Source organism: Corvus hawaiiensis, chromosome 15 (genome assembly GCF_020740725.1).
Source record: "Corvus hawaiiensis isolate bCorHaw1 chromosome 15, bCorHaw1.pri.cur, whole genome shotgun sequence".
NCBI lineage: Eukaryota > Metazoa > Chordata > Aves > Passeriformes > Corvidae > Corvus > Corvus hawaiiensis.
The window spans coordinates 6793620-6818865 of record NC_063227.1 but is presented as its reverse complement, the minus strand read 5'-3'; the positions used below and the strand labels follow the sequence as shown (position 1 = coordinate 6818865).

Sequence of the window (25246 nt, the reverse complement as noted above, 5' to 3'; positions counted from 1 at the left end):
GCCTCTTGCATTCCAAATCTGTCACAGCACTCACAGATCCCAGCTATGGAGACTCAGGGCCAGAGCAGTGGTAAATGCCACAGCCCCCTCCCATCCACCAGCAGCATCTGCTGTCCAACACCACCCTGGGACAGTTCTTCCTAACAAAAGCTGAACTAATTACCCACACCCAAAGCCCAGCTCTTTCACCACAGAAAGCCAGCCTGTGGTGCCACAAGTGCTACACCTCCTCTGACAGGCTGGCAGGGCTGGCACCATGATGGGACCCAGTGGCACTGTACAGGACAGCACATGAAACTAAAATCTGATGTGCCTGTCCTTGCCCATGTAGGATCTTGGCTGTGGCTGCAGTCACATAAAAACCAGACGAAGTCCTCAGACACTGTGCTCCAGGAAGCTGGGTCAAAGCACAGTGTTGAAAAATTCAAATATCTTATGTACTTTTTAAAAAACAAGCAAATGAAACTTCAGAACGGGCCCCATCCTGTTACAAAGACATCCACAGATTCACTGCATGAAAGCAGCTAATATGGAGATAAACCTAAAATCCTCCAGCCACATGTACACAGACCTCACTCAGCAGCAGGCTGCAGGCAGGATACAGCTGCTCCCAGGCAACCACTACACTTGGAGCACAGAAAGAAGAGTTTCACATCTTATCAAAGCAAGATGAAGTAGGACCCATGTCACAGCTTACAGGGACAGTGTCTCACAGGCCTTGAGAATCCCAAATCTCCTCAAGAGCAGCTTGCAACTGCATCCTGCCCTGCCCTGCAGATGCAGGCAGCACAAGCCCAGGCTCTGAGGCCACTGAGGGGGCTGTCACCTGGCTAAATCAGACAACTGCTGACCTGTCACTCCATGTCATGCCCGCACTGCCTGGGGGCTGCTCGCTTGACCCAGCATTCGTCCTGCTCAGGATGTACAGGATTAAAAGTGATGCACTAAAAAAGGATTTGTTTTCTTGTCTTTTTTAATCAAGAAGTCAGGATAAAGGAGAGGGGAAGCTTTTGTGTAGTGGTAAGGCCAAGCCATGGGTTTGGCAGGTCTGCTGAACTTGTTTTTCAACTCTTACTCAGTCCTGGTTTAATACCTCATTAGAATAATATGTCATTAGTTATCTGATAGAGAAGAGTCTCTGGTTACATTTTAACAGTCCATAACCTTCTGACTGAGGGTATCAACGGGCTTGAAAAGCGCTTAGTTTTGTTTTTCCAGAAGTTTATTTCAAAAGTGTGCCAATGGGATACACAGACAGCACTGTAATTCTGGTACCCCCAGACCCACAGACCTCCGACAACCCTTCTGTCTGTCCCCCACCCACCCCCCACACTAATAGAAAGACCTGGGACGTATCAAGAATTCAATTATAAGCGGAGACACGGAGCTCAGCTTGCCCTGTGGCTGCAAGCAGGGAAATAAGGCGTCTCTAGCTCACCCACAGCTCAACATATCGTGCTACCATGGTAACTAGAAAATAACATTTACTTCAAGGACGACGGTGGCAGGATGTGCTAGGGGCTGCTGTGCTTTCCTGCGTGGGCACCCATCCTCTGGGGATCCTGGGATGGGTAGTGGATGGGGCCTGGGGCTCTCATGAAGGGAGGTGGGGGTCCCATGGCGTGGAACATGTGTGGTCCGAAACCTGCAGAAACAGAGTTGGCAGCTTCAGGCAAAGCAACAGAAAACCCAGTGTGTGTGTGTACTGCTGCTTCAAAGTACTGACACCACAGCTAGCTGACAGCTGTGCCTCACAAATGTGCACACCTCCCATCTTCCCTGAACTCCTGCCCCTCTTTTCAGTACAACTAGGGGCAATCCCTACCCAATACCCATCCTTACTCACAGATAAAAGCTGGTGGGGGAACCAGGCAGGTGTCTGTAATACCCATCTGAATGTTTTCTACTCAACCACAGAGCAGAGCAAATGCATTCACAAGAGTCCAAAATTCCATTAAAAAATAAAAGCATCTCTGGATAGATATACAGAGAGCCAAGGACACGCTGGCATTCAAACAGCTGCAAAATTACCCTTTGAAGTCTGGGTTAATGTGGCATTTACACAGCCAGCAAAAGCACTGAGTAGGTCTCAGTACCAGTAACAGGGATCTCCAACATGCCTGGGAATTTGCAAGCAAATACCAACCACAACAGGCAGCTCAGTTTAATTAAACTGTGCTGACAGCTCAGTTTAGATCATCCGTTTACACTGTGTGATCACGGATGAGGAAAATCAGCTCAGGGCATGCATCAGTGCTGCAGCACGGCCTGGCAAGGAGGAAGAGACCATCTAACACTGAATTTCACACCCCCACTTGAGCAGGAAACACAAGTACCTGGAGGCGGTGGTGGAGCGATGCCAGGAGGAGGTGGCAGGGCAATGTTCACCACGGCAGAAGGACCACTTGGAGGTAGATTGAAGTAATTTGCAGAAGCCTCCTCTTCTGCAGCTGGAGGAGGGGGGAGGGCTGCAGAGAAAGTACATACAGCTATGGAAAACCTCTCAGGCAAGACAAGCAGAGGGTCTGCCTCCAGAGAGGGAGCACAACCCATGCTTTCAAAAGGGAAAAACGCATGTTGCATGTATGAACTGGAGTGCAAAGCAGAACTGCCCTGAAACCCCAGTTACCAATTTCCTTCATCTGAAACCAGCTTTGCTTTTTCCATCATCGCCCAGTGGACTAAGAAGACTTCTAAAAAGTGTGGGTTGCCAGTATCTCTGACCTAAGTTGAGTTCATCTTTAACTTTTCACTCATCACATAAAGAACTCTCTTTTCATCAAGGATTTGCTCCTAGACAAAACTCATCTCCCATCCAGCTGGATCTGCTGCAAACCTGCTTTAACTGCTCTGGGCTCACCACTGCCTCTAACATCCTGAGGTGTCACTGCTCCCAGAAGTTTAACAGCAGCCTTGCTCATGGAAGTGGGTCAGCATTAAGTGTTTCAGAGATTAATACAACTCCCTTACCTCCAGGAAGCCCTGGAACTGGCTCCAGCTTTATCCCGGATTCTGTAGTGCCTTCCTTGTCCTTTTCTTTTCCTCTTGCTGCCTGGGACCTGAAAAACAGACAGAAGTTTGAGAATAAAGATAAGAAAAGCAGGATAAGGAGATATTTACACCACAGTGGTTTCACATTATCTATTCCAGATCCATTTCTTCAGGCCAAAGATGAAAAACTCACAGAACATCAGACAGATGGCACCAAGTTTGCAAACAGTGCCTACAGGAGATGGACTAGGAACAAAGCTACCAAAACTCATCCATAATCCTCAACCAAGAAATCCCTTATGCTACTTGTGTTATCTCCAACCCAGATCCCAGTGTAAAAAGAAAACCAAAATGCAAGAGGACCCCAATTATTTACCAAACAAGTAACTACTTCTGCATAATAGCCAATCCTGCTCATCAAGACTGTAAACAGAGAAAAGAACCTTGCATCCTCCAGGCTTCTTCCCCCTACACTCACCTTCCCCATTTGACGTTGAGCCTGCGGCCGTTGACGATGAGTTTGTTGAAGGATTTCTCAGCAGCCACCTCTGCAGCCTGTCTGGTGGCAAACTGGATGAAAGCACATTGCTGCCTCTGCACCACCGTTATCGTCCGGATCTCCCCAAACTGGTAGAAGTGATTTCTGCGTGGGGAAAAAAATTGACTATGATTCCCCACTCCCCCTAGTCACAGAGTGCAGGGCAGGTGAAATAGAGGTATGCTCAGAAACTTTCTCTTCTCCACCTCCTCTTCAATCTAATCATTAGAAATCAAGGATCAATCAATTAATCATAATTAGCCCTCTGCGCAATTACGAAGCAATAAAAGCTCTGCACCAGCTTCTCTCAGTAGGTAGCTAGAGGATACAGAACTTCCTTGTAAAAAGGGTTACACACTATCCCAAACAGCTCAGAAGGATGACTCATCTTTAAAAGAAATAGATTTCAATCAAAGCATTTGAAATGTGCCTGTTTGTTCTCCAACAAGCTGGCACTCCTCTGCACCTGCCCACCAACCAGTTCCCCATTAAGAAAAACTGAAAGCCAGATTTATTTTTGTTCCTCACTTGAAGAGCTGTTATCAAAGTGTCAAACAAAAAGGCAAGGGCAATACAAATTCACCAACACACCTGAGATCTGATTCAGTGATGGTATCTCCAAGCCCTCCAACATACAGTGTAGTAATAGTCTTGTCTTCAGGAGGATCTAGACGAGGCATGGTTGATGCTCGTTTCAGAAGTTTGTCAGCCACAGGATCATTAATTCCATAGTAACGATCTTTGATGTTCTGGTCAGCCAGAGGATCGTCTGGATCTGTAGGTTTCTCATGTCTAAGGTTCAATAAACATAGGATTTTATAGCATTGGGGATGACTGAACGGATTAAAATGACTGCAGCTGCCAGTTTCCCTTCTCAAGGCCTCAGGTCAATTATATCCTTAACCCTGTCCACATAAACATGCCAAAATGGAACAAAGCCCTGAAAACTTCAACTGCAGCCAGGACTGCATCAAGTTCTGAATGAATGGCACTTCAGACAGCTCAACACCCAGCACTGCATAACACAAGAGCTGGGTTTGAAACACCCTCTTGTTCAAATACAAAGATCTCTGCTTGAGGGGACTGATGCCATGAAGGGGAAAAATGAACTACACAAGAGAAGAGCTGCAGTCACTGCTTTGGCAAATCACACAGCCAACTTCTTACAAACCAACCTGCCACCACAGAGATTCATTTTCTGGCACTGGATGCAAGTTTTGCCCTGACTCCAATCACTGTAGTGTGTCTCCTGCCCACTGCAGCATCTCCAAGGGAAGCAGCATCTGACTGTGGTGAACAGATTGACTGTTCAAGCTGTGTCTGTACCTGTACGGACACTCCTCTCCTCTCTTGCACTCCCCTTTTACCCAGAAGGAACAGATGTGAGGACGGTTGCGTTTGTAGTAGGGAGTGGTTCGGGCCAGCTTCAGCAGCATGTCACTGGTAGAAGTAGCTTTTCCTAGTGCACCAACTGGTCTAGTGCCATCAGAATTGGCTATCTAAAAGCAGGTAGAACGCAAATAATTATGTGTGTATCAGCACTGAACACTAATGCACAGAATCAGAGCATTCTGATTAAAAGTGATTTTAAGAGAAGCTAGGTCATTGCTCCCCTTTCCTCCCCACACGCAGCCACACAAAAAGCATGATCATGGCTACACTTACCTCTCGCTCCATGTTCTGGGTGTAGTATTCTTTGTTCACATCAGATTTAGGCATTTCATCTTTAAGGGAGAGTCCTGCATCCCGGACTTGGATAGGCAAACCTAAAATGAAACAAAAAACCCCCAACAAATCCATATGAAGAACAAGCTGAAAGAGCAGAAACAGTGATTTCTGCAACCTGCAGTGACCACAGATAACTCATCTGCTGCTCAGGGAAACCACTCTGCCCTTGAACCTCTGAAGAGACATGACCACCAAGACCTGTTCTTCTCAAAGGCTGTCCAGTGCCAGTTACATGCACACATTTAAAGTCATTTCACCACATCCCATTTCAGAGGGCAGCTCCTTGTCTTGGATCAGGTTTTTGGGTACACACCATATTCCAGGTCCAGCAGGCAGGTCTGACAGACGTTCTTCAGCTTGCTGCAGGTCTGGCACACTTCTGTCTTCTTGAAGCGCATCCGCACCCCGGGGCACCAGCGGAACACTGTGAAAGGCCTGGCACAAATCTGGGACAGAAAGACAACACAGCTTCTGCTTCTTGCATGGAAACAAACTCCAAACTCACCCAGCCTCTTCAAACCGTAAATACAACTTCTTTGTCCTAAAGCTAAGACACAGAGCTCAGGAAATACTTGTTTCTGTTTGGGGCTTTACTTTGACAAGAGAAAATTTTAGGGAAGTTCTTTTTCTTGTTGTTTTTCTTTGTATTTATCACAATAACCCGAGTGCAGATCTACTCAAAGACACAGAAATTCTCTTTGATGCCAGGTGATGTCAGTGTGGAGCTTCTAGAGATGAATTACAATGATGGATACATCAGGCACCAGCACAGCAGCAACCCAGGAGAGGTTATGAGATCTTTGGTCCAGAAGAGTGATGCTCCCTCTCATCTCATGGAATGATGCATCTGCTTCCTCTGCATGTACAGCTTGAGCACATAATACAATCTCAATCTGTACAGATTTCAACATATACCTTCTCTCTACCTCAGACGAAAAGTGATAAAAGGGCAAAACCCTCCTTTAATTTCCCTCAGTCCAGGCAATACTGAGTATTTCCTGCTCTTGGAAATAACCGTGGCTTTTAGACAACCTACACAAATCACCACGTAGCCATGAATAACATATGCACAGCAGAACCCAAACTCCAGGTATTTTGCACTTTTGAGTAAAAACGACAGACTTGCACAAGAAAACACAGATCATTTAAGATGCTGAAGGAACTTCAAATACAGTACAACAGTATTCACAAAACCTCATTCTGATAAACGTGAAGATTGTTTAGACAGACTTAGGATATGCTCCATAATTTTACTATTTTAGGACCAACTGACTTTGTCTAACAAGCCAAGTAGACTGACCTAAAAATGTATGGAGTTACATAAACATTTTAAGTTAACCCAGATAAGCACTCTTCTGAAGCTGACAGGTTTTTAATCATTAAAATGTATTATTCCTAGATCGCACCTATTTTGACATTCTTTCCTCAAAAGACACAAACATACCTTGCATTCTTTCCCATATTTTTCTTTGGTCTGAAATATAATAAAAAACAGTAAAAGAAAACATGAAATATCAATTCAACATAAAACATAAAACATATCATTGACACTGTAACAGAGTAGGTTTTTCATAATTATGCTGCATTTAGACTCACTCACCCCTGTGTATTTGGCTTACCCCTTGGAAAGTCAACAGGACAAAAAAAACCCAATCCTAAATACTTTCAATACACTTTTGGTTTAGAAACATTCATTAAAAACAGAGTATTTTAAGTCCCACCTTCTGTACTGATGGAAGGTGAGAACGAAAAGGAGCATTAACAGCTCTTTTTAAGGAAAGATGATGGGACATGAAAGAAGCCCATGAAAACAAACAGGTTTTGAAATATCACCTATACTAGCATTAGGGTTATGTTTCATAAGAACAACACAATCTCTCTCAGGAAACTTTGTGGAACACAAATGTGAAGCAGATCATGTCAATGTAGGTCACAGGCAACCAGGCCAGGCAGAGAAAAGCAACATAACATGGACTGACTCACCCTGCAGAGAGGAAACCAAGGAAAACAAACAGGAACTTAAACTATCTTCATAAGTCACCTTTAACTGAATTTTAGAGGTGTGTGTTTGTCACATTTTAGAAATTGTGCTGATTAGTATTTCAGCAGCTCACAGCTCTCCATGTTGGAGTTTGCCAATACTAAAACTTCATTGACTATTATTTCCTGAACTCCAGACACTGGACTGTGTCATCTTCCTCTCCTTTTTGATTGATTTGTTCTATAATCACACCCCTAACCATGGTATTACACACCAGCAATAGCTGGAACCAGATCCTGTTGTGCAGAACCAGCTATTCAGGAGTGTGTGTTCACTTCAGCATCTCCTCTTGTACCCAGCCCTATTTTAGTCCCCAACCCACAGTTTTAGGGCCACCACAGACAGAGGGAAGGACTGCAGGGTCCAACAGGCACATACCATCCGAATATAGGGATTTTCTCCAAGACATGTCTGGCACAGGATAGGGAAGTCCTGAATCGAGCAAGAAGAAATCAGGAATTTTTAACAAGCTCTGCCATCACAACAGCATTCAAGTCACACTCTGAGAAATGTTCTAGTTTAACTCATCAAACAAATTAAAAGTTACAAATGGATTCAAAGACACCGTGAGAGCTGCAAGACACGACCCAGGCCCAAACTATTATAGAATGATAATCTGCTGGCTATTGTAGCTTTAAGTAAAACTTAGAATAAACAAACAAAAAGCGTGTTCTTGAGATCTGAACCTGTCAGTGCACGGACCGCAGCAGCTGACACCGCCCCCCTTATCCCTCAGCAGCGATTGTCTGCACTGGGCCCGCTCAGGAGATGCTTCAGCTCGAAGGGACGCGGCCACGGGCACACGAGGGGCCCAGCTCAGCCCGCGCAGCGCCGGAAGGGCTCCGAGCCGCCACAGCCCCGAACCGCGGCGCGGGGGAAGGGCCGGCACAGCAGCTTGTTCCCTCCGCGCCGTAAGGAGGGGCCGGGGAGCGGCGGCTGAGCCCTCCCGGGCGGCAGAACTGCACGTCCCCAGGGCAAGTGGCGGGTCCCCAGGGCAAGTGGCGGGTCCGCAGGGCAAGTGGCGGGTCCCGCGGGACGGTCCCAGGCCCGAGGCCGCCCTCCCCGCATTCTCCTCGCCTCCGCGGCCTTGCCGCCACACATGCTCCCGCAGCGCAGCAGGGCCCCGCCGGCCCAGGCCCGCTCGTCCCGGCTGTCCCGGCCCTTCGCCGCCGCCCCCGCTCACCGCATCCTCCCAGTTCTGCCGGTTGTAGGTGTTGGAGCCCAGCGATGTGGACATGGCGGCTCCGCTCCACTGCCGGCAGGCGGCGGCCGGAAGTGACGCCACTTCCACCAGCGCCGTGACGGAAAAGGCGGGCTGAAGGAGCGATGACGTCACAGCGCGCGGCCGCAAGGGGCGCTCCAGGCACAGCTCAACGGGCGAGACCACAGGCACCGAGAAGGGGGGGGAGCTCGGGGACGAGACCATTGCGAAAAGACGGGGGAGGTCCGCTTTTTGTTTTGTTTGAATAATGATTGTTTTCGAATAAGAGCCAGCGCAGAGAATCCGAGAGCCACGTGTGTTTTATTGAAGGTCACTACACGACGTCAAGCATAAGGCAACAGGCACCTGTCAGGGAGCGGGGACAGAGGCAGGGAGACGCCACTACCTTTCCTATTGCCTACAGCACCTACAGGGAGGGGGAAAAACAGCTCGCCGAGCTCATCAGAGCGCTCAGAACGCCACAACCCAATGCACCTTTTGTTTCTAGTGAGAAGGGTGCAGGTCACGTTGGCCTGCAGCAAACTGCAGTCCCAGGCACACCTCAAGGCTTGGGTCCTGGAAGGTCTTTCTGTGGCTGTGTTGCAAGTGCAGCAGCTGTTTTGGCTACTGAACAGGAAAAGTTGTGGCCAGAGGTGAAGTGCTTTGTTATCCAGACAGGGAAAGCTGCAGCAGGCACTAGCACTACACATTAACTACTAACTACAAGTCTCAATCTCATGCTGTACATCTGTGTGTCACCTACACAGAGTTGTAAACGTGATGCCTCGCCGCTTTGAGACCTGCTGCAGGGTCGGGGCTGTGAGGTGGGAGCCCCTCCAGCACACCACGGCAGGTTTCTTGCGCTAAGGGAGATGTTCTGGGGTGCTGCATCACCCCCCAGAGAGCAGGCAGCCTCACCCTGCCCCTCCATGCAGAGAATTCACAAATCCAGGCTGGCAGAGCCATGGCACAAGCATCTCGAGTGACACTGCTGTGGCTGGCTGGTATTCAAGCCTTTCCCAGCACAGCAGCACGTCAAAGTCCCTCAGAAATGTTTAACAAAGGTCAACGTCTGAAGTGGGAATGCTCTGCAGGAAGAGCCATCTCACCTGCCTGCACTAGCCATGCACTTACTGGTAATTCAGTCTCCTGGATACACAGCTCTTAATCACCCATTTTAGCTTGGACTGCAGCCAAATTACACCCCGGGTAAATGACCTTCTGGTACAGTGTGTGTAGTTAACATATAATGAGTTTCCACCTTTACACCTCCCTCCCACCCACCCCAACTGGAAAAACAAAGATTATGAACCCAAGTCACCGCTGTAGCTTTATGATTACCACAACTAATACTAACTCTCCAGGTTTCATACCCTCATCACTACAATCCCTAGCAACACAACATTTATTGAGCTGAAGACTGCCAGAGAGCCTCTCTGGAGCATTCCTGCCTCAGTCAAGAGCTGCAGCAGAACCTGAATTCCCAGCTTGCAGCACATCCTGCTGCCAACATCCAGCTGAGACACAGCGGGCTGATGGCAGGCTTGGCTGCCAGTCAGATCCATGAACACTACAGTACACTATGTTTAAAGGCAAACTGATCAACTCCTTTGTGAAAACACATCTGCCACCTCGGCTAAGCAAGCTACATATGCCAGAGGGGTAGGGCTCTACGGCCCAGCCCCCACAGTTGAGGTATCCTATGAGGAAGCAGAAAACCAAAAGAAAAGATCGTGCTGCTGGCAGTAACTTGCCAGAATGCAGAAGGCAGGGACACTCCTTAAAATGTTTGTCTGGGAAGGGCATAGCTCTGTGTGAAAGAGAAGTTGTTCATTATTGGGTATGAAACATCAGGTTTGTGGGCTGACATGGAGAAAAAAACCAGTACGGGTTCTTTTCTGCTGATAAATCCAAATTCAGCCCTAATTATCTGTTGACAAAGCCAAATTCAGTGCAAACCTGGAGAAAAGGAGATCTTTCTCTGTGCTCTAACACGTGCTGCAAGTTACTCTAGCCTGTGGCAGTGAGGGGAAGCGGAGTGGTGGTTAGTGGGCACTACGACAAGGGGAGAGAACAAACCAGCCCAAACCACGGCAGCCTCAGCCCCCTCCTGGTGGCTGGGCTGCCGTGGCACACCCACACATCACAAAGGAGCTCTGGCAGAACCTTTCACCAGGTGCTTTCTCAGGGTGCCAGTCCATCCAGCCGTCGGGAGCAAGCGCTGGGAGCCGCTACGGGAGCACGGGGCCGAGGCTGAGCTCCACGTGATGGGTGAGCCAGATCACCTCCGAGGTGTGGTCGCCTTCCTCGTTGGGCCGGATGGGAGCAGTGAGGTTTTTGAACTCATGCTTCATCTTGAAACTCACGGTCACTTCGCCCTCTTCTTTCTGTGGGGTGACCTTGATGAAAACTCCCACCTTATTGGCTTTTCTGAAGGCAATAACACTGCAAGGCAGAACACAGAGGAACACTGGGTCAGCCAAGCTCTCAAAGCATTGTTCCAAGTGGAACAATGCTCTCAGAGGAACCCAAACCACACTGAAGACAGACAGGAGGAGAGTGAGTTACTCAAAGAACCAAGTTTTTAAGGGAGAGGATCCCCACAGGACACTCACTCAGGGTCATCCTGGAAGTCTTGAGGCTCTGCCAGCTCATCATATTCTGCTGCAGCATCTTTGCCAGCCAGAATAAGCTCCTTGGGAGGAACTGCCACCTGAAACAGAGCATGGAGTGAAAGAAGCCTTTCAGCACTGATCACCAGCTACACTGCCAGCAGAGAGGGCTCTCCTCTTCTGAGGTCTGCTTTACTACAGTTTAACAGAAAAGTGATTCATCCTCAGCTTTTCTCTGCTCCAGGACCACCTGATTACCACCCTGCCAGTGAAATAATAAATTTCTCCCTTGAGTTTTGGATACCCATGAACAGACACAATTTCAAAATGCTTAATGAGCAGCTGTTTGCATTGGTGACAGTCATTTAAGCTCCAAGGAGGGAAACGCAGCACAGCTGGCAGGGGTTGAAGGACATATAAAAAGTGTGGCCTGTGAAGGACAAATGGGAGTGGTAAACCCTGGAAGGGGCTTGGGCTTACACAGCAGGAGGGTACAATCAATACCTTGGCAGTGCTGTTGATGTTATCAGGGTCTCCCTCCTCACACTCCAGCAATGTGACATGTGTGATGCTCTCCACAGGATTAGTCAGAGTCAGAAGGACTTGGCTCTCCTGGGGAGATTCAGGAATCACAGTTCACAAAGCAATTGTGCTAGAACTCATTGTTACTGTAAGCACCTCCATCTTCTCTGACTGATCAACACCTTCAAAAATTGCATCACATCCTCTCAATGGATGGATAGCAACCACCGCCCCCCCACCCCAGTAAAAAAGGCACCAATGCCATGCAAAACTCTTTCATAATATAAGAAATATGTATTTTGGGAGTCTAGCTGAGATCTCAATTCCACACCTTTTATTCTTCAGACACTGGCAAGTGCTTGTGATGCTAGATGTCACATGGCACAGCAATCTACTGCTGCAGTGACAAGTACATGCAGTGTTACCCTGGCCACTCCCTTGAACCCTGCACCCGCTAAACGGAGTGAGTGGAGCCCTCAGGGAACAATCATCACACCATGTCATCTTCCAAAAGGATCCCACATTCACAGCTCCTGGCTATGTCTCAGCCTAAGACATTTCTGGGAAAGCTACTGACCTTCATGTAGCGCAGGTTGGGAATAGACATGATTCTCACTTCAGGGATGTAGTTACTACAAAATAACAGAGCAAATGACTGTGAGGCACTGTGCTGCTGTATGTAACACACCTCCTGAAGGAAAGGGAGGTAAGAGAGCTATTAGAACTTTCTGAAAAGGAAAAATGAAGTGTCCTTTTGCTGGATAACCCCAATCCTACAAACCCCGGCTACAGTCTGGGGCTGGCACAGCGTGCAGTGTTTTTGTCAAACTGCTGAAATCTTTAGTAGATCAGCAAGCAAACCTATTACAGATAAGCTAAATATATTTAAAAAGGTGATTACACCATCGCAAGGGATGACACAGTCCTACCAAGAGGTCACAGCAAGAGTCAAAGGAAATTAAAATAGAAGGCATTAACTAAGCATGAACAGGGAGTTGATGTCCCCAGTCCCCGTTTCTTACTTACACAGCAACCAGCTGGATCTTGAATTTGATAGACGTTGGATTGAATTCCGGTTTGCTCAGGTTATGTTCACATTTCTAGAGAGAACGGTATTTAAGTCAGCTCCAAAACACAGTGTGCAGTCACACACTGAAGAATCACAGCCACAAGCGCTGTGTCACCAGCCGTGACACTACAGCCTCTAGCACAGCACATACAAAGACCACCTGGGGTGCATGCAACCATCACCGTGTTCAGCTATTGATACTCCAAAAACGTCATACCCAGCACTACCTGTGCAACCTCAGAAACACAAGACTTGGAATCATTCTTGAAAACACCTGAATACTGATTGCAGCACAAATACCTGTAAGCTCTCTGATCTATGCTCCAGAATGCATTAAAAAAATGAAGCAGCTAGAAGTCCTGATCTCTCCTCATAGGCTACTCTTCAAATACAGGATCAGTCTGACATTACTTATTTCTGAGAAAATATTCTGCTTTTGCAAAGCATTCTGCATCTTAAATACCTACAAGAATATTGCTCTGTTACTTTAGGAACTAGATAAATAAATTGTATGACTGAGAAAACAAATCATGTAGTAAAGGCCATGTAGAAAGCCAACAGCAGAACTTGGATTTAACTCCTGCCTGTCTTCACTTCCCAGATCTCTGCTTTGCTTCTCTGAAATACCCTCTTTCTGCCTCCACTCTAGTGACATCTTCAGTATTCTGTACTGCCACTCCCTAATATTTTGTTTGTTGACTTTTTTCTTTAGTAACAGCAAACTTTTTTTTTTATTTCGACTGTACTGGCAGCTTTCTCTGATTCCTTGGCTAGGCAGGGCACTTGCACAAGCCAGCTTTGTATCCTTATGCATCTTTGACAGTGTTGTCTCCCTTTCACAACTGTCATCACACCAGAGATGTGACAGCCTCCCTCACCCCCTTAGTGCTGTTACCACTAACTTGGCTGAGAACTTTCAACAACCAGAAGCATTGAACTGTTTCTTTTAAAAGAGAAACACACAGCCCATTTCCCAGCACCCAAGTTCTGTGAGCCTGGAAAAGGCACTTTTCTGGATTGAATTCCCTACCCGGCAGCGCAGCGAGCGTTTGATCAGGAGGTGCTTGTGACGTGGGTAGAGCTGGGAAGCACAGATGGGCTGGAAGTCAGGCTGCAGCAGGCGCTGGCGCAGAGTCGTCACTGGGAGCACAGCAGAAAGCAAGACAAAGAAATGTCTCAGGAACTGAAACTCGAGCTGGATTCTACACATGCACCTCAAACTGTGTGGAGATCTGCCACCATCTCTAAGACACCTAATTTTACCTGCACCACGTAATTCAGAAGCCATTGGCAACTATCACATTTCTAGCAATGAATAGGAAGGCAAAAGCTGAATAAAGGACTGCCCTGACTGGGCACAGTAACATGAGAGCCCAGGAGAAACAAGGGACCCACATCTCTCTTCAAAGCTGAGCTGGGATGGAAACAAGAGTTTTGTAATCATCTAGAACATAGTTCTTTCCCTCACCACAGCAAATGAGTTTCACAGCTTTGTTACCCTCACAGCTGGGTGCTGCATGAGTACAATACACAGCTTCTTAGCAAGGTTTGCGTAACTCAGACTCACACAAAGAATGAGAGAAAACAGTTCCCAAAGCAAGAAACTCCCAGCGGCCAAAACCTCCCATGGGTTTCTCTCAAAATGCAGGCTCCTCACTGTTCCAGTGCCTAAGAGGCAGTGAGTCACCTGGCAGCCTTTCCCTCACTGTGGGGAACCAGAAAAGTTGTCTTCTTCACCAGCATCAAACTCACAATGCCAACAGTCTCATGAGAAAAGGAGACCAAGAGGATCTACCCCTTTCCATAAACCTTCCATGAATTCATTGATACTGGCAGACTTTGTAGGCCTGCAGAACTACCAACAACATCCGTTCTACTTGGAGCCACCTCAGCTGGAAGCCCACCATAGCTCCTGTACCTGCTGGTTTATCCTGTTCACTCCAAGTCTGACTGATCAATTTACAGTATTTGTGGATTAAACCATGAGTCAGCTAAAGAACTGGCAAGTGTACACAGGCTGTTCCAAGCTGATGTCAAAGCAGTGCGCAATTGTTACTCACCAGCCCAGTTTTGGTTCCAGCTCCCCAGCAGCTGCTATTTCCTTATTTCTTGCTGTTATTTGATAAAGGACATCAGCTTTTTTCTCCATCCAAAAGTTGATGCTTCACACACACAGAAATTAAGGCCAGCAAGAAGATTAAATAACCCTTCAGGCCTTCTGGCTCTGAGCTTTCCGTGTACTACATGAAGCTGAGGCTGCATTCAAAGTTACCATTTAAAAAGTCACGTCTTTCCCAGTGTTTCAATCCCAGCATAAAAATGACCAGAAACTTGGATCATTAGGAACTTCACAAGCTTGTAGGCAATGCCCCTGTTACAAAAAGTAAGGCCAAAAAGTGACAGAATATTAAGGTTTTACCTTCTGTTAGATTGATTGGTCTTGTGTAGTAATCCTCAGGAAGAGGCTCCACTTCTTCCACTGCATCAGCTGGCTCAATCTTGATCTCCTTCTGGTCTTCTCCTTCTTTCAGGCTAAAGCAAAATAAGGGACAACTCAGTCATGAAATAGGGCACGTGCGCTCTGACAGCAACAGCAGTAACTGCATTGTAGCACAGAAGGCAGCGAGAGCTGAGATTGCACAACAATAATTGCAACAATGGTGTGAGCAGTCACTTGTCCCCCTTGGGAGAAAGCAGAATATCCGGAGCTGCTGCAGAGAGATGCACAAGGATCTGACATCGCTCCAGCGCTTGAAAGGAGGAATCTCCTCTCACTGCTATCTGCTAATTGTCTATCATCTTTCTAAAGCTGGTTTACTGCTCTCTTGCCTACACCTCCAATCCTCCCCCCAAAGGTAACCCCAACCCCAAGACTCACGAGAGTCCAGCGAGGGCACTGATGGGAGCTCCAGGCCTCTGGCGCTGAAGCCTTGTTCCAAGGCCGTATTTGTCCTACAAGGAAAAAAGGAACTGTCACCCTCAGGTCTGCTTCCTGACAGGACAAAAAGACCTGCTGCAAACTCATCTTTTGAGCTGCATGACAAGCATGGGGGTACAAGCAAAGGAAAGCAAAAAGGAAAAGGTATTCAACGCTTCCTAAGATACATTTTTCTGCTTCAACTGTTAGCAAGGAACAAACAATTCCCACTGCGTTGCAGATGGGGAATGACAGATGTGTGTGGCTACTGCTTATAAAGCTTTTTGCTCCTTCCTCAAATCACCAGCCTGCACTACTGACACTTTTTCCCTGGATATTCTCTTCCGAGCAGCTCCATGTCAAGTAGTGTAGAATGAGAGCTCAGCTGCCAAAAAAAGTGGGTTGATGTGGTTGTGCATCCATCTGAAAGGCTCTGCAGCACTACTTGAAGCAGCTGGAAGGTTCAATCTCCTACAAGCCTCGTTACCTACAAGTCTCTCTCACCAGGAATAGCTGAGCTACTCCTCAGCTTTCTACAGCTGAGCTGTACCCAGGGTGCTTGGAGGCAGACATCTTCCTTCTGGGCAGGGCTGAAAACCTGAATTCTCAGCAAATGAGAAATCTGAGCATCAGCCTACTCTGGTGATTTTTCAAGGATGAGATGATTAACGTTAGTGGCACTTGCCTTGGCCAAGCAGGTAGCTGTGTCTCGGCCAGGCTTGGTGAAGGACTGCTTTGCAAGTGTATAATACTTACTCAAAGACATTGCCCTGTTTCTAAACCTACATAAAATATTTTTTGTAACAAGTGTTACCCTCTGAAGAGTTAGGCTTCACCTGTGTTTGTTCTAGGCACACCTAAGCCAGAGGCCCTGAGGCAGGGTGTAGGATCTGTTACTCCCCTTCAGTTGGTACCATGAGAGCTTTAACACCAGCAGAAACTGTGAAAAGACTTACCACTACATGTATAGTGTGTTGCTGTGGAGAGCCCCCAAAATAGCAGCAGGTAGCAACGGAGACAAAAAATGCAGCCATAAGACACAAGCAAGGGCACAGAGCAAGCACAGTTCATTGAAGTAGCAAGCATATGCAGTCACCCAGCTAAACAAAGTGAGCATTTACCTGCCAGGTACAATAAAGAAGTCATTCAAGCCACAACCAAGTCTTAAGGTTAATTTCAGTAGAGATTTCATGCAGAGAAGTGCCAGACAATGCTGATCTATCTGTCACTGAGCTGTGGGATGACTGTCCTGAGAAAGGGCTGCCACTGGCACTGTGTCTGCAGTTGCACTGCACTTCACTGCTGCAGAACATATTCCGCGGCATGGCAAGTGTAAACCCTTCTGGCACTGTTGGGGAGGACTATCAGAGAGAGTGGCAATGTAATACACAGTAGCGAGTGTAAAACTATTCACCCCTAAAGAAAGCCTCATTTTCTTCATGTTGTCCTCAATTAGCCAAAGCTGGGCAGCCCTACTGTGCTACCAACTATCTGATTTTCCAGGCTGAGGCTGTTCTGGATCACTTTTCCTGCTCTGAGAGGACGGCACAACCAGCTCACCGAGAAGGCCAAGGGAACGTAGTTGCGGCGGCGCACCAGCTTCTTCCTGTCCCGCTCGATCTTCTCCTTCTGAGCTAGCTGCTGGTAGTACTCAACCAGTTTGTTAATCTGGAGGGAGGAAAAGGAACAGGGAGCAATGTCACCTCAGCTGCAGCATGTGCTTGTGAACTAGCTGGGGTTCCTGCTACTTGTGTCACTCTGTTCCTAGTACCAGCTGTATTCTGCAGGAAGTGCTTAAAGAAGCCTGTGTGTCTTCACATGTCTTAACCCACACTGTGGATAAATAACTGATTCTCCCTTGGGAATAATGTGTGTTGGAGGGCAGTGCCCAATTCTCACTTAGCAATTCAGCAACTGCGACTTTGTTCACGAATTTGCCATGACTGCACAGAGTAATGTCATGTGGCCAAAACTGAGCAATTTGGATTGGCAGAGCAAACAGCATCTTTAGCATCTTCGCCCCTCCTCCCCAAGGCTGGTCACGTTTAGAGTGGAGCCCTAACGGGTAACAGGGAAGGGTGTTAAAGGTGCAGTTGTGTTTTCCAGATCCTAGACACACTCTTGATTGGAAAACAGCTTTTTTTCACATACATACGCAGCACATTCACCAGTGGTGTTTTAACAGCACCATTAGATAGGATGGTTTCAACTGAGCTTCTTCTCAAAAGGAGATTTTATACTGCGATATCCTCAGGGGAGCCTCTAAGAGGCCTTCCCTCCATTGAATTCAGTCAAAGTGCAGATTAGGAACTGGAACTGGTATCTGAAGGATTATATAGATGAAGAAAAAGTGATTGAGAGGGCCTGACACTGTAACAGTTCTTTCTGGCTGATGTAGTTCAGCCCAAGTACAGCCTTCCCGTTCACTCACCCTCTGTGTGTGAGGATTCTCCGGCTCCTGCCAGCCGCCACTCGCTGCACAAGAGAAGAGAAAAAGCAAAGTCCACAGGAGGCTTCCAGATTCCACACAAAAATCACACCCAACACTCAACTATCTTGTGTTATTTATAAAATATGACATGCCCTAATTTTGCTACGCCTGCCATTGTAATTGTTCAAAGTTCCTGTCTGTGCAAATAAACACCTCTGAAAGCTTTGCACAGGCAGGTTTGGGCTGAAGGAGCTCTGACAGCTTTTATGTTGTGTTTTTAAACAAATGCTGTTTGAGACATACTCAGGACAGCACCCAGGAGTCACTTCAGCAGCAGGTTATGTGTGTCTCATTACCGGCTGCTGCTGTCTCTGCATCTCGGCTCCATTTTCAGTCACATCAACACTGGAAGTCAGAGGATCTGTTTGGCCTACTCAACCCCACTTTGGGAGCCTGACAGATATTTTCTGTACATCTCAAATACCAAAAAAATAGATGAAAGCTTTGTTCTAGTGCTCTTGTGAAGAGAAAAGCCAAGTTCAAACACTGACTAGCAACTCTGGAGTAAGTCTAAATGAACAGAAATTATGGAAGATAAATTAGATGTTTATGCTGTCAGTCTGAGCAGCTTCAAAGACCGTGAAAGCACACAAACAAGATCTCAGCTGTGGGGAGAGTGCACTGACTAAAACAGTTTGACAGTCTTCTCACTAGTCATGCAATACAGGCATGGAAGTGGGTCACATATTCCACTAACTCAGCTCAGCTCTTCAGAGGAGTTTTCAGCAACAAAGAGATTTCCTGTGAATTTCCAACTACAACTCCAATCCTAGACAGACATCAAGTCTACAGTACAGTCAGGAACTAGGTGGATTATCTGTTACCTTCAAAACACAAACTGGGCTCGTGCTGTAACTCAGTTTTCTGTCTTGGACTGTCCCTTACCGACAGACTTGTCTGCCATGCCAACGTCCCGGGAAGTCCAGCGGCAGAAGCCACAGGCCAGGTAATAGGCTTTCTTCATGGTGGTCTTGGCCGGGTCGTCGGGCAGCGGCGCAGGGATGCTCGTGGCCCGTGTGGAAAGGGTGTGCATGCAGCAGGGGCAGTCAAAGCAGTTGGCACACCTGCAAACAACAAGGCAGGGCTCTGAGAAGGGTCCCAGGCTGAGAGAAATGCGCCCGACAAACACAACAGCCTTAAACCAACAGATCTTTAACTCCTGGGCAACAGCACTGGGGAAAAAGGGCAGCAGAGCCATCACAGGAACGTGAGGGATTCAGAGTCAGCATAAGAGCAGCAGCAGTGAGAAACATAATGTGATACTAAAAAACCTTTGTATTACGAGACCAGATCATCAAAAAACCCCAAAAGTGAACAGCACATGACACCTCATAGAAAGACGCTTATACCCCGAAACAGACTGAAACATAACAAGCAGCTGTCCAATTTTTGAAGAGTTTCAGACAGAAGTGGGAAGGGACTGTTTTAAATAGGGAGCCTTGATGAAATAAAAAAGACAAAGCAACTTCACCTGTTCTTTTTCAGCTTGGCTTCAGCTGAAGGCATGTTTTCCAGGCAGCTGGGGCAGTAGTGAGAGTCCACCTGAAGAAGACACAGTCACATCACACACGTTATCTGGCACACCTTTGTCCAGACAGCCCAAACAGCCACACGATCCAACAAGGATTCGTGTCTGGCAACAGCAGGGTAAAGCCAGGGAAGGCTTGATGGATTTTTTGGTATGCAGAACCTTAGCCCATCTCAGCCAGATTTTGATCTTTAATAAGATAAATTATAAGGTTTCTTAAGTCAGAATGGATTAAACTACTCTGTCTTGTAAATGGGAAAAGGTCAGCTGGGTGTTGACCTTTAGCAGCTACCAGAATCTCATTTTTCAGCTTGAGCAAGAGGTTTTAACATTTTATTCTCTATTTATACCTAAGTTTATTTTGTCTTTGCAGCTACACTGGTCAGATATAGACACACTTCAGAAAACGCTTTGTATCTCTCTGCTATCACAACAAATTTTTTCAGTTAAAACAACAGCAGCAAGACTGGGGGCCCCTTCTTGAAGAGGAATGCAAACTGACTACTAGGTACGGACAATGACTACAGTGCTCACACCACAGTGAATTCAGGACGGATGCAGCCAGGTCACAAATCCACTCTTCAGAGGCCTTAACATTTCCTTTAAGAAGCCTCTTCTGAGATTCGGGCTGCACAGTCATTCTTTCAAGGCTTTCCAAACCTATCACAATTTCTTAACTCAACCAGGCTTCCAAAAAATCAGTTTCAACGATTTTATTACGACAATTTACCAAGCCGAAACCCCTCCACAGCACAAATCGCAGCGCATAACGAGGGTGTGTGCCTGGGGGGGAGGGGGGTGTCCTTGCCCCTCAACGGCCGGGCCCGATGGGGATGGGTGTGGGAGGCGGTGTCTTGACCCAACCGGCCGGAACCCGCCGAGGGGTGAGGAGTCCCCACGGCCACGGTCGGGCCCCACCGAGGTTTGGGGGGGTCCCCGCTCCCCCGGCCGGGGCCCTTCAGGGGGGCACATCCCCCACGAGGGGAAGCCGCCCCGTGCGCTCGCCTCAGCCAATCACAGCCCGAGGTCCACCGACAGACAGGCGCGCACAGCCAATCCAAAGCGAAGTACCGCCCCACCCGTCACCCGCAGCCTATCGCCGCGCTCCGTGCAGCGCTGCGCCCACCCCCCAGCGGCGCCAACAGCCAATAGCAAATCAGAACGAGAGTGAGCGGCAGGAGAGCGACCCAATCGGTGCGCGCAGAAAGAGCATCGTCCCGCCCGGTGCCGCCCAGTCCCGCCCGGTGCGCGGGTGCGGCGCGGCCGGGCCGCCGTTACCTCGTGCGAGACGCACTCGAGCGAGCGGAGCTCGCTGCAGTAGCGGCAGAAGTACAGCTGCGGCAGCGGCGCCCGCAGCTCCTTCTCGCCGCGCACCAGGTACAGCACCCGCTCCGATTGCAGCAGAGACGCCATGTTGGGAGCGGGCGGGCTCCGCCGCGCCGCTGCCGCCCGACGTCACCGCGCCGCCGTCTGACGTCACCGCGTCGAGCTGATCACGTGACCCCGCGGGGCAAGGGAGGGGCCCCGAGGGAGCGTCAGTCCCGCCCCGGGCCGGGCACGGACAGAGTCCGAGCATCGCCCGGGCTGGGGCAGCCACCGCTGCTCTGCGCCATGCCTCACCGCCCTCACTGCCCTCACCGAGGCTTTCTTCCCAGTATCATATCTATTCCTGCCCTCTGGCAGTGGGAAGCTACTCCCTTTGTTCTGTCACTCCAAGCCTTTTGTCCAAAGTCCCTCTCCAGCTCTCTTGGAGCCCCTTTAGGCTGTGAAAGGGGCTCTGAGGTCTCCCCAGAGCCTTGCCTTCTCCAGGTGAACTCCCAGCCTGGCTCCAGAGCAGAGGGGCTCAGCACTTGAAGCATCTCCGTGGCCTCCTCTGGAGTCACTGCAGCAGCTCTGTGTCCTCCTTACACTGGGGGCCCGGAGCTGGACACAGTGCTCCAGGTGCGTCTCACCAGAGCAGAGCAGAGCGGCTGATCTTCTCACACCCCAAAGGTGGTTTCTCTTCAGTCTCATGTCTGCTAAACAGGATCCTGACAAGAACAAACGTTCCCATGCCATGGGATCGGCAGGAAAGCATGAGGTCTGTGGATGCTGTGCTGTGTGCGCAGAGGGCAGAGCTGGCATCAGCAAAGCACCCCCAGTTTGCTGCTGGATACCCCAACCAAAGCACCAGTGCCAGCCTGGCCTGTGGCGTGGATCCCCCATCCTCACCCCAGTATCCATCCCCACACAGTGCCTGGAGTCAGTCCCTGCCCTCTGCCCACTGCTTGCAGCTCCACAGGAAACCCCTGTCCATGAGGATCTGTCGCTGCTTGCGATAAAAACCCCACATGCTTTTTATCCGACTGCAGCAGCTGGAAGGGAGCACTGCTGGGAAGGCAGGGAGGAGGCTGCCTGTGCAGGGAGTGCCTGGAGGCCAGGGGTGTCTTGAGAGCATGTGGTCGGGCTTTCCACCACCAGAAATCCAGCAGGTTTCCCAGGGAAAAGGCAGGATTGAAAGGTGCAGTGTGTGGCTCCCACTGTGAGTGACACTGAGCTTGTGTCCCAGAAGGAAAATCGGAGCATCCCACCTTGGTTTTGCCACTCAGCATCACCAATGAAGTGGAATATTCCACTGGGCAGCAGAAGCGCCGTTCCCAGCCGGCGGGCTGAGGTCTGTCCCCTCCCTCCCTGGCGATGCTCTCTGCCCGTGTCCCTGTAAATCACCGTGCCCGGATCCCTGGGCAGCGCGGGCACCTCGCTGCGGGTGGTTATGGAGGCTCTGGGTCTTGCCCTGGGCCTCGGGGGCAAGTGGGTGCCTGTGAGCCCTGCTGGGGCAGGAGGGGGACGGGGCAGGGGAGGACCTTTTGTTAAGGGCTATGAAGTGAAATGTCCCCATGGTCCCCGAGACCTTCGGGTTCAGCTCCAGATGGAACTCCCCCCGTGGAGCCCCATTCTGGGCGGGATGAGCCGGAGTGTGTTCTTACTTTATCCTGGTGTGGGAAAAAACGTCCTGCCGTGCCTTCCCTTTCCTTCCTTCCCCTTCCTTCTATCCCCTTCCCCTTCTTCTCCTCCCCTGCCGTCCCCTGCGGGCCGGGCCGGGCCGGGCGGGGCCAGGCGGAGTCTTTTTCTCCCGGCGGGAGCCTTTCTCTCCTGTCGGCATCCGCCGCTGCCGTCGCTTCTCGCCGGAGCCGGAGCCGGAGCCGGAGCCGGAGCCGGAGCCGGAGCCGGAGCCGGAGCCTGGAAGCGCCGCAGGTAAGGGGATGCGGGCAGGTAGGACGGGAAGGGCACGGGCAAGGCAGGTAGGACAGGCAGGGCACGGGCAGGGCACAGGCAGCTGCCGCCTCTCCCGCATCGTGTCCCCCACTCCCGTGGTGCCGGGGCAGGACAGGGGCACGGCCGCGGTCCCCGTGGAGGGGGGTCCCCGCTGTCCGGCCCCTCCGTCCCCTACAGCTGATGGATAACTCCGTGACTCAGCACGAGGTACGGGTCGGGGGGACACACACACGAAGCTCCCCAGAAGCGAGGGGGTCTCCTGGCTGACCTGACCCCACCGTTTCCCCATGTGATGACACCACCGGTGAGTGACCAGCAGGACGCCCGGTTGTGGATTTCGTGTAATAGTTCCTCTAACAAACGGTAGCAATTAACAGGGAAGTTTTCTCCATGGCTTTTATCCAGTGCCTTCAAAGTGTGCTATAAATCCTGGGGCTCATTGAAGGAGCCTTTACCAAAGGCTCTCGAAGGAGCCCAGGGTCAAAGCTGGACCTGGCCACAGGGGTGTCTGTGGAGAGAGTGGGGGGGGAGAGTCTGGCTATGGGAGGAATGGAGGGGGCTGCCCCACCAACCCTCTGCCTCTCCTTTGCAGGATGGACCTCCCTAACCTCACAGGTCCTACCGACCTCCCCAAGCACATCCTGGATATCTGGGTCATCGTCTTGATCATCCTGGCCACCATCCTCATCATGACAGCGCTGCTGCTGTGCCCAGCCACTGCCGTCATCATCTACCGAGTACGAACACACCCCACGCGCAACGGCATCGTGTGAGGCACGGGCAGTGGGGGACGGCCAGCTTGCTGGGCTGGGGGCTACGGTCATGGGACCCTGTGCCAGGGACCTCGACGGGGCACCCTGAGAGCTGGAGCCTGGGCAGGAGCTGGGGTGGGCCAGCACACAGACCTGCTTCTGTACCTGGCTCTTGCTGGGTGAACCCACTGCTCATTTTGCCCACTGAGCTTACGGGGACTGTGGGGGAAACGACAGCATGGGCAGCAGTGGGGAGAGGTGTGACTTTGCAGACGTGTCCAGCTGGAAACAACTCGCTCCCACGAGGGAAGCAGGCTGGTCTCGCCTTCACTGGTGACACCATCTCCTCCCAGGCAAGCAGCAAGGAGTGGAAATGCCTGACAAAGTTATTTCTTCTTTGGAGTCCCAGTTGTCAAGGTGGTTGGGGAAAAAAGAGTCAAAGCAAGATGGATGTGGCTTCTGGTTGTACCTTTAGCACTTGGCTAAAAGCATCAGTGACAGAGCCCGTGCTGGCTGCACAGCAGATGTGCAGCTGGTACCGGCTTCTCCTCTATCCATTAGCTGCAGAAATTGTAGGAAAATCCTGCGTGGCTCTTGGTTCCTCTGGGTCTTGTGGGGCAGAGGAGTGTGTGCAGTTCCTGCCAGCCCTCCTGTCTGCACGCTGGCTGCACTCCCCACTCCTGATAGTGAGAGCCCCCACTGTTTTCCCAGCACACCAGCCCTGCTGGGAGTCTGTGCATGCCTCACCTGGGCAGGTAAAGTGGGAGGAGCGGGTTCGTGTCCAGCCAGTGGCAAGGGACCATGTAAGCTCTTGCATTGCCCTTTGTTATGAAATAAATGGACTTTGTCCTTCATGTGAGTGTGTCATGCAGCTCTGTCCACACTACGGGCGGTGTCTGGCTCTGCAGGACCTGGGATACTTTTGTGGGCTCTCCAGAAACCCTCCCTGCTCTGACCTCCTGCTCTGCCTTGCCTCAAGGTCCCTGGGGCTCTGTCCAGCCTTGGAGCCCGGCGGCCGCAGCCCTGCGGGAAGCTCACTGCCAGCCCAGCCCCACGCTCCAGGAGGGCAAACCTCAGTCTGGACACGGTGGGTGGGAAGGATCCCTCAGGACTTTCTGAAAGTGGTTGTGGCTGTTTTTCTGCCACTGGGGTGACTGTCATCGCTTCTCTCACGCCAGCCTCGTGCCGGGTCAGTGTGGCAGGAGCCCTGGGGCTGAAACGACGGAGTCTTGGTGACTCACAGCAAGAAAGGTCACAGAGTTAACAGGATGAATCAGGCAAGGATGTGGGGAAACACTACGGTGATGCTGGTGGGAATTGTTTAAATCCTATTTGCTGTGCTGAAAAGAGCAACCAGCCCTGCAGTGTTGGAAACCGTGTCCCATCCCTGTGTGGCTTGATCCACAACAGCCAGATTTGGGTTTGCATTGGGTGGTGGGGCCAGAGGGGCAGGGGGTTCACAGGGAAGCAGCACCTTGGGCAAACACCTCCCACCTTAGGCAGGGAGCCTAGCACAGGGATGCAGACTCTGAGGAGCAGAAATGCCTGCACTGGAGCCACGGGCTGTGGTTGTGCTGGGAGGGAGCAGACACTTTTCCTTG

General features: G+C 50.0%; 3 protein-coding genes across 4 annotated transcripts; 1 reads left to right on the top strand and 2 right to left on the bottom strand.

The window, feature by feature from the left end:
• Positions 1-1200: 1200 nt before the first annotated feature.
• RBM22 (RNA binding motif protein 22) lies at positions 1201-8590 on the bottom strand. Its single transcript, XM_048319455.1, has 11 exons — positions 8482-8590; positions 7677-7730; positions 6702-6731; positions 5571-5703; positions 5195-5295; positions 4856-5028; positions 4121-4321; positions 3470-3634; positions 2971-3059; positions 2337-2468; positions 1201-1645 (listed from the first exon to the last, which is right to left on the bottom strand). The coding sequence occupies exons 1-11, from the start codon at positions 8533-8535 to the stop codon at positions 1515-1517; spliced, it is 1263 nt and encodes a 420-aa protein (XP_048175412.1). The 5' UTR covers positions 8536-8590; the 3' UTR covers positions 1201-1514.
• Positions 8591-8801: 211 nt separating this feature from the next.
• DCTN4 (dynactin subunit 4) lies at positions 8802-21107 on the bottom strand. 2 transcript variants are annotated; one of them, XM_048319456.1, is made up of 14 exons: positions 20917-21107; positions 19582-19652; positions 18996-19174; positions 18051-18094; positions 17180-17287; positions 16576-16596; positions 15581-15654; positions 15122-15234; positions 13733-13842; positions 12660-12733; positions 12211-12265; positions 11616-11723; positions 11115-11212; positions 8802-10944 (listed from the first exon to the last, which is right to left on the bottom strand). In XM_048319456.1, exons 1-14 carry the CDS (start codon positions 21049-21051, stop codon positions 10731-10733), a joined length of 1404 nt encoding a protein of 467 aa, XP_048175413.1. In that variant the 5' UTR covers positions 21052-21107; the 3' UTR covers positions 8802-10730. The 2 variants fall into 2 exon arrangements, with proteins under 2 accessions (XP_048175413.1, XP_048175414.1); XM_048319457.1 differs by lacking the exon at positions 16576-16596.
• Positions 21108-22482: 1375 nt separating this feature from the next.
• Positions 22483-24499, top strand: SMIM3 (small integral membrane protein 3). Its single transcript, XM_048319646.1, has 2 exons — positions 22483-22872; positions 23486-24499. The coding sequence occupies exons 1-2, from the start codon at positions 22547-22549 to the stop codon at positions 23664-23666; spliced, it is 507 nt and encodes a 168-aa protein (XP_048175603.1). The 5' UTR covers positions 22483-22546; the 3' UTR covers positions 23667-24499.
• Positions 24500-25246: the final 747 nt, after the last annotated feature.